The sequence below is a fragment of the Phalaenopsis equestris genome, unplaced genomic scaffold (assembly GCF_001263595.1).
Source record: "Phalaenopsis equestris unplaced genomic scaffold, ASM126359v1 Scaffold001279, whole genome shotgun sequence".
NCBI lineage: Eukaryota > Viridiplantae > Streptophyta > Magnoliopsida > Asparagales > Orchidaceae > Phalaenopsis > Phalaenopsis equestris.
In genome coordinates this window covers 86,331-95,836 of record NW_018165718.1, presented here as the reverse complement: position 1 = coordinate 95,836, position 9,506 = coordinate 86,331, and the positions used below count along the sequence as shown (strand labels likewise).

The 9,506-nt window shown below is 33.2% G+C and overlaps 1 protein-coding gene across 1 annotated transcript; it reads right to left on the bottom strand.

The window, feature by feature from the left end:
• Nucleotides 1-426: 426 nt before the first annotated feature.
• Nucleotides 427-9,495, bottom strand: LOC110033758 (tubby-like F-box protein 1; the record flags this gene model as incomplete). Its single annotated transcript, XM_020737837.1, is given in 4 exon segments — nt 427-1,139; nt 4,551-4,680; nt 9,059-9,146; nt 9,366-9,495. Coding segments are annotated over 4 exon segments (874 nt in total), but the record flags the coding sequence as incomplete, so codon positions are not given.
• Between the last annotated feature and the right edge of the window lie 11 nt (nt 9,496-9,506).

The window sequence follows — 9,506 nt, the reverse complement described above, 5'->3', positions numbered from 1 at the left end:
AGATATAAATATATATAATATATTACTATATAAATAATTATATAATTTTTTTTTTATTATTTCGAGCTAAAACAAGCCGAACACGAGCGAATAAAGAGCCGTTTTTGTTCGGCTCATTTATAATTCGAGCTTTAAAAACTTGTTCATGTTCGACTCGTTTACTTAACAAACGAGCCGAACACGAGTTGTTCACGAACAACGAGCTTTTTTAATAGCCCTAATTCCTACATGTTTGCATATCTACACCTAAGCTTGGCTTTTATACATTTATGCCACCTTTCATATAACATTTTGAAGCATAGATAAGGAGTTAGATATGTTCTTGTCATAAATTCTACTACTACAAGCATTCATCATGTGATTACTTCATATAAGTTTTGGTTAATTACACTTTCTATAAGATGAACAGAAGCTGCACATCAGAAGTGTTTGGGAACAATATGCCACAACAGGTTAAACCACTTCCAGAACAAACAGCAGTTTGATGAATGGAAAAGGAAGGCCAGAATGCAAATAATAAATACAAAAAACATCATCCAACATGGTAACAAAAGCACACAACTTCTTACCAGCTACAGCAATGTCACCTGAGACCAGCCTCGCTACCTCGCCATTATTCGCAGCCGATCTTATTGCCAAAGCAGGTGAGACAGATGAGGAAAGCCTGGAAAGCAGAGAGGGGATAAGTGTAATCCATGGTGAACATGTCGTCGCCGACCTTACCGAATTGGAGCAGCACGGTTTCCTCGTCTCCAACGGCTACAAGCTGGAAGTTCTTAACCGAAGCGACGGTGACTCGGCCGTGGAAGTTCAAGCACCAGCATTGGAGGTGTTCGTGCCACCGAGGAGCTTTGTTCTTCATGACGAAAGGTTCGGGAGGGACTTGGAGGGATGATTTTGGATTAGAATTTGTGGTTTCAGGAGAAAGGTGAAGAGTGCAGTGCATCCGTCTCGGCCCTTTGGTTTTAAGGAGGTTAAATTTGTATGTGATGTGTCCGATTTTGAAGTTGCCGGCGGGGACCTGAGGGCTGATCTGCTTGCTGGCGAAACGTCGGCCAGAACGACCGTTTGAAGGTTTTGCACCGTCATATGGAGGCTGGCTGTCGTAAAATGTAAATTTTGTGCCCAGAAAGTCAGACCTGAGAAGATTAGAATTATTAGCGCTTTTTTTTTTGTGACTTAGGAAGAGAATTGAAAGTGTGCCTTCAAGACCTAAAAAGTCCAAAATATTTTATGGTATTTTCTAGTTTATCATAGTTCTTTTCTCTCTTCAATTGCATCTTTATTTGATCTATTATTGTGAAGCTTCATAAAGTCGGGCACTTAAATGAGGGTCCGTTTGGAATGGGGAAAGCGAACGTGGGTAGTATTATTTTTTTCGACAAAACTCTAACAGTAATTCCCTTGCAACTATCATAATCTACTAGATTTGATCTTAAAAGTGAATTCTCTCACACAAATTTCTGAAAAGTAACAAGAAAATAATAGTCAAATAGATATATGGCATGCCTTAAAAAAATAGTGAAAAAGTTGTCTTAAATAGACCCTAAATTTTGAGAGATTGGGGGTAGATACAACAACAAAAACAAGAAGCATTTATCCCACTAAGAGAGGTCGGCAAAGAGATTGAGGGTGGATGTAGCAAGCATATTTTATTCACGTCATGATCATTAATAATATTATGCCAATTATATAAGGTTAGCTTTATTAATCCTCATTTAAGTTCAATCCTATTGAGTAGTATTACATGAGGTAGAAAAACTATTCTATGAAAAAATGTTAAATAATTTCTATCATTTTTTTTTTTTTTTTTTTCATACCTATTTTTGTTCTATAACTCATCATAATCCTTCAATAGAACATTAACCTATTTTATAACTGCATTTTTTTTTCTTTTTCATTATAGATGCCTAAACTACCTAAGTTTGTTCTCCACTAAGTTATTTGTACTAAATGTGACTTGGACCAACCCTACAATACAATCATTCCTCAATTTATTCCAATTATATGTGTGTGCGCGCGTGCGTCTTAATTAATCATTTAGTTATAAATTTCCTGATAGTACAATAAAAACTACTTGGATGAACTAGTTCAACTAAACACTAATTATACATAATTATTATAATAGTCAATCCATAAATGCCATCAATCAAAAAATAATACAATTAAGAAATAATTAAGCAAGTTATTATGATAGTAAATTAAAGTCCATGTACTTCTAATTGTTTCATCAATTATTATAATAAAGTAAAATTTACCTAGTTAGATCAATTAATAAATGGATAAAATACACATAAAAATTATTTATGCCAAATTGTAATTAGAAATGAATCAATATCTGCTAGTAAACTAACTACTCTAATTATTTACACCTTAAATAATTTGTAAAAATAAATACTTGATTAATACTTTAGTTAGCTTACTTTAGATTGTAAATTGTAATTATTAATTACTTGCTAATTATGCCCATTTAATTATGCCCAACAAGCATTATTAATATTATCAAATCCTTGGGGAGTTTGGCATGGCTACAAGCTTCCACATTACCACCATCTCAGTATAGCCCTAGCAATTATCGTGGGATAAAGATACGACTTAGGTAGCAAAGAACACAAACCAATAGCACATAGATGGTTTGGAGTGGATACATAACCTTATAGACATTCACAACAAGTGTCACGCTACTCACAGAACTTTGCCCAAAACTTGCCCATGCTGCATTTTTTTTCTCTCATTGTATAATTTCTTCTGACAAATCTTTGTCTTTCTCCATTCTACCATGAAACATTTTAAGCTCAAATACATGAAACATAATTGTTTTGATTTGAGTTGTTAAAATATTCCAACCTTTGAAGACATTTTCATTACCCATAAAACTATTGAGATTCTTCTTCGTTCCAAGTTTCTAACCATATGACCTTAGCATCAATAAGTGACATTTACAATATTATGTTTTTACTCTTTCGTGTAAAAGATACCATATACTTAAATAAATAACATCTAAATATTATGCTCTTCCAGAAATATTGATTGATAAGCACAAATTTCATACCAATTAAAATTATTCATCAATTATGCTCATTTAATTGCGCCCAACTTACATTAATAATTATTAAATCCTTAGGCGTGTTTGGCTAATCCCAGCCGTGCTCACAAGGCATGACTTCGAAATATTTTCAGCGCAAGGGTGGGTGGAAAACAATATCAATCAACAAATATAACATATGTTTGGAGTGCACATGATAGCTATCACGAGTGTCATAATACTCACAAACCTATGTACTCAACATTTTCTATTGATCTTATGCCCTTTTCTCTTAATGTTTCCCCATTGAATTTCAACTATTTACTTCAAAAGATATCTCATCTATCAAAATTATGTCAACTATAAAGAAATAGACCTAGGTGCCTCATATTGAATGTCTGTAACAAGGGTCAACACAAAAAGATGCATGGTTGATGATGGTTATTGATATGATCATGTCTTAACAAAAAAATTCTTTGGTCACACAACTTCTAAGACCAATTGTTCCAACACCAACATATAAATAACTAATAATTTTAACATTTTTTTGAACATTTTTTCTTATGCCTACCAAATTAATTATAATGAAAATCAATCACATTACATGAATTACCAAAGATTAATAAAAATATATATTTTTCCTCTTTAAACTTTCCCATTAATTACCAAAGCACAACAATGCCGCCACATGTACAAAAAAAAAAAACAATTTACTGATAATTACATGAACTTTCCAAACATATGTTTGATTATACTCTTACATAACTTTACTTTAATCCATATATTTGATTCCATTATAATTACCAAAATATTAAAATACCTTTGTTTTTAGTATTAGTGTGGAAATACTTCTCCAATCATTTTGCGTCATCCAGACTATCAATTATCATTAACATTTCTTAAACCAAATTAGTGCACCATCCCCTTCAACTTTTCAGACCCAACTGATTTATAAACTTTTATATCTCATAATGCCTGGCCTATTATGAAGGTATAATCAAGACTTAAAACTTTGCCTTTTCTCAAAGGAGAATTCTCATTTAAAGATCACTTTTCAAGTTCAAACCATAGTTATGCATCTAAATAATTATTTTTTTTCAAAAATTATTTAAAAATTTATTTATTTGGCTAAATAACCTTTTTTGTACCACCTTGTTGATTCATCTAGTTTCATTATTTAAGAAGTTAACTCTATATTCTTCAAAATTTTCTAATAATTTTAAATAATGGCTAATTTATCCCACATCAAGTTAGGTTTCCTTAAAGTTCAAACTTACCTCTGTTAAGAACTTAATTTAAAAGATAGCAATTTATCACATTTTAAGCATGACAATCTACAGCAATTATGTCTTTATATTGCATTCTTTATACTTCTAAAATATAAATCCCTAAATATTAGTTTGTTTAATGACCAAATTTTCTTTAGCAATCATTATAGCACTTCGATGCAAAAGATAATTTTTTTTCTTCGAAGTACAAGTCTAAGTAGCGACCACATAACATGAATAATGAACAAGAGGTTAACCTTAGCTTTCCCATGTACGCATGACTTCTTTGGGACAGGTCATCAGCATCAATACAAAGCACATACTCACTGCGAGCACCACTCTTATGTCTTTGAGCAGCCATTAGAAACTTCCCTCTATCAGCAAATGCTGCAAAAATAAATTATATCATAAAGATATCTAAAACATTAAAAAGCATTTGAATGATGCATGCTAATCAAAATCACGGCAACGATGGTTTAAAGAGAAGGGAAATTTACATACCTAACACACAATTCTTATGAATACATATCTCACACCAAAACTCTCATATTTACATATATAGCACTACAGTGCTTTAACCCGATGCATGAAAAGGTGTATTTCACTTTTAAAAAGTGATCATAGTGCTGTTTTTTATGCCATATTAAGGATATGAGTGCTATGTGTGTAAATATGAAAATTCAGGTGTGAGATATGTAAATAAATAAGAATTGTGTGCTATGTATGTACATGTTCATAAAAAGAATACTCACTCTTTAAAGCAAAAATAATGCATCCTATTTGTCAGGACAACCAAAAGAATTTAGAGGATTAGTTAGAAAATGGTACATTACTATGTATGAGATGTAGATGCTTAACGTTCAAAGCTGGCTCAAACCGAAAAAGGTGGACAACATGGATAGAGGGAAAAACCAGTAATGAAGACTATTCAAGCTTCTCGATGATATAGATGAGCTCAATAGAATGTCTCACAGGTTCAGTAGAGATCATCCCTAATATACTGCTATACAAGGAAAAAAAAATTGAAATTTCTTTGAAAAATTTTGCATTATCAACTAATTTGAACAAGGAATTTTGGTTTGAGATACTAGAAAAATAAATCATCATGAAAATCTAGATCAGCATAAGAGAAAATTGCTATTGCTCATGCATAAAAATAGGCCAATACACATCAACAAGTGCAGCCATAAGTTTTTTATTTTGCATAAATTCCCCACGCAACACTCATCATAAAAGTTATATTCTCCACATTATGAGGATTACATCCTTCTTTCAACAAAAAAAATAAATAAATAAATAAATTTGATGTCAATGATAAGAACCATAAGATTCCTCGACCATAGCCCACCTGATGTAGAAAAGCTTAGGGTCTAAGATTTACTAATGCAAACCAAGAATGAGATGCACAAAAGAAAACCAAAGATAAAAATTTGCATATCAAAAATTGATTTTAGAAAGGATAGGCAACTTTGATGCAAAATCAAAAAACATTTCAGCCATGTCAAGCAATAATTAACAATCATCAAACTCTTAATTTTCAAAAGAAAATTGAGAGTAATATAACATTTTACAACAAGATTCACAACACAAAAAGAATGTTAGCAAGCATGTATCAAACTTGACAAAGCTTCAATCACACACACCATCACTAAACAAGATAATAGAAAAATAATGATAATAATCACTAAATAAGAGATCCAAGTTTCATCAATATAAGAAAAAATATCCCACAAAAGTTGCTGTCAAGTAAAAAATAATAATAATAAAAATCATTAAACATGAGATGCAAGCCTCATTAATGTAAGGAAAAGCATAACACAGAAGTTGCCAAACCCTATAAAGCACTTAAGAAATTCACATCCAACAACACAGAAGTATTGACAGGGAAGACAAAATTTTATTGAGCCATTAAATTATAAGTTTTAGGGATCCTGTTTATAGCCCACAAAAGACCCAAAATAATAAATCCCTTAGAATTATCTAAAGATTCAATTAAATACTACAAGTTTTAATCAATCACAATTGAATTTCAACATGTCCCTGCATCAATTAAATACGACAGGCTTTGGGAACCAATCATCTCTTGATATATTTCAATAATCTTCAGACATAAAAAAAGAACAATTTTAAGATGGTGGTTAGGTGGAAGCACCTAAAATCCCTTAATATGGAATAACAATGCTCGAGTGACAAACGTCCTACCCCGCATCAATATGAATCGGACTAGCAAGTGTTAAATTATGAGGGAAACGAACTAGCAAAAGCAACTCAACATGTGAACAGGCATACAGATAAGGGGAGTGGAGATTGTTGGAGTTCATTGCCGGCGATGTGATGTTGTTTAAATTGACTCTTCAAAATCTAGAATAAAATTAAAATTAAGCTAGTATGACATAGGATGGTTCGAAAACACAGTAGTTCCTTCTAAATAGTGAGCAAGGTAGGGAATTTTGCATTTGAATTACAAAATCTTGAGATTCAAAATGCATCCCACATTTCTTGTGAACTATTGAAACAATACAATGAAGACATAAAAGATGAAATGCAAGAAACACAGCACCTCCCACAATTAGGACAAAATTTGGCAAAGAAATGTAAAAGATCCTTGATCAAAGAGTTTGAGGGTAGAGTAAGAAAAATAGAAGAACCAAATTTTAAATCAAATGGAAAGGAATAAATGACTGAGATATGACATAGGAGAAGGAAGCCAATTTGTATCAATCTGAAGAACATAACAGTGTGAACATTCACATCAATCTGACAATGGCACCAAAATGTTCTAGTGGGGACATCCCCAATAACATAACTATGGACAAAGGCATTTGGTTGGATGAATTGCACCATTTTCTAGTAAAAAGATACCAAACAAGACAAATTTTTTACTTCTGTTCGTAGTGGCTTGTGCTGGTGCTTGTGATGGTTTAATCAAAAAGTGAGTTAAGCTTGCGGTGGGTTATGCATGCAATGGCTTATATTTATGGTGGACTGTGCTTGCAGTGGCTTATGTGTGCAATTGGCATGTGCTTGCAGCAGTGTGTACCTAAAGTAGGTTGTGTTTGGAATGAATTGTTCATATGATCGAAGGTTTAGAATGGGAGTGTGCGTACGTTGCCCGCATGACAGTGGCATGTGAGGCAAGAATGTGTAAAGCCAATTCACAAATGCAAGTAACATAGGAAAATTGTGTGATGCACGTCAGTAGTGGTGTTGTTGGTAGGTACTATCAACCACATGCACCCATGTGTGCACAAAAGGTAAGTGCTTGTATAAATATGTAATATGGCAGCAGTGCTCCATTATCTGCAAACAAAGAATATAAATTGTGTGATACATCTGCAAAAATGGTGCCATCAGTAGGAACAATAAGATTTGTGAAGCATTCAAAGTTACTTGTGAAGGTTTGTGTAAATGGGACAGCTGTGGTACTGCGCTCAAATTATTAACATTTGCACACATGCAAAAAATGTGCACAAATGCAGGTGTGAACACATAATTGGTGTTTACACGAGCATAATGTTCAGTGAGTGAAAACTATTTCAAAAGAATGTCAGATGGGTTGTTATTCCCAAGTGACATTTAAGGGAGGCGCAAATACAGCTAGAGTGTTCAAGTGACAAACATTTGCACACACTCTTCAAGTGGTATGGCTGCTATAATAATACAAAACAAAGTAATTTGGCAGTGGTTGAAGGCATGGATAGACTAGCATGCACATGTGGCAGACTACTGATATTCATGCATATTATGAGTGTGCTCTAGAAAGTGTGCAAGCGTTTATAATTTGTATGCAAACGTATAAATGACTAACGAGCCTTGTATCAAATAAGTTTGTGATTGTAATTCCGATAATTATGTAGTGATTTATCCCAAATTGTGTGAATGCATAATCATGGTTTGTACTGCAAGCATGATGTGCATGAGCTAAACTCTGTTGTATGCAACTTTGTGAGAAGTCAACTCCAGAGCAAGTCCAGATTGTCTAGCAAATTAGTTTTCAATTTAAAAAAAATGGTAAAACTACAACCCTAAGATACGTGCCATTATGAACAATATATATAACTATAATTATGCAATGCAAATTATTGCAATAAAATACTATGAGTCACTGCTTGCGTTAAGTCTGTTAATGGGAATTAATCTCTAATAACAACTCAAGCCTCAAAAAACCATTTATCTAACAAAATGTAATCCGCAACTTAAACCGATGATGAACAAAGAAATTTATATATTTCATGCTCATCAAAAATTGAGAAAGTTCTTAGGCAAAAGCAGATAGCCAGCTACATAATAGTAGGTCACCAGCACAAGTCTACTGAACAAGTTTAAAATACCATATGTTCCAGAGACAAAATGTTCCATTTGGTTGCAACTAAACTCCCCTACTGTTAACAAGTTGCAATACAACAACATAAGCCTAGTTTTTTTTGTTTTTTGGTAATATTCCCCCCCAAAATAAAAATGAAATTATTTGCACAAAACTAAGAAAAAAAAACTATTTTCCAATAAAGTTATCATGCAGCATTATGAAAAAAATAAAAAATAAATTGAAAATCTTGTAATCATTATTCAAATCATTTATCAGAATAAAATCTAAGTCATTACTTTGAATTATATATTATCTATTTCATTATTATTTTTTAATATTAATTTATTTACACAATAAGTTTTCTCACCCTCAAAAAGAGATGATGTTTCCTCCCCTAAAACGAAGACAGACTGACAAACTGTTGCAGAAAGAACAAAAAGTTTGCATATTCTTACTTACTATGGGCTATGCCAAGATAAAGGTGGAAGGTAGAACTCTGCTGATCTCTCTTTATGAAGCACTGCATTGGTGTATCCGGCGGCCCTGGCTGCACCCACAATCAACAAGCATGATGGCAACTTACAGATATAGCAGATGAAAGAATCACACGGATAAAAAATCTAAACCAAAAAAATGGAAATTGGGGCAAGAATCCATCAATCCAATCCAAATATCATAAAAATATAACCATTATGAACAAGAAACATCCCAATCTCCAAGGCAAACACCAAAATCTAGGGAAAATAGGAGAATGTCTCTATCCAACCTGCTTAAGAGACGAAGGGAAAGTGATCATTCCAGACTCTTTCGGAGATCTGACGATACTAGTAGTCACCTCCCTCCACTTCCGACAAACGCATGCGCAGGCAACCACGCTCCTGCGAAGCGGCCACCGGGCCCCGCCCCC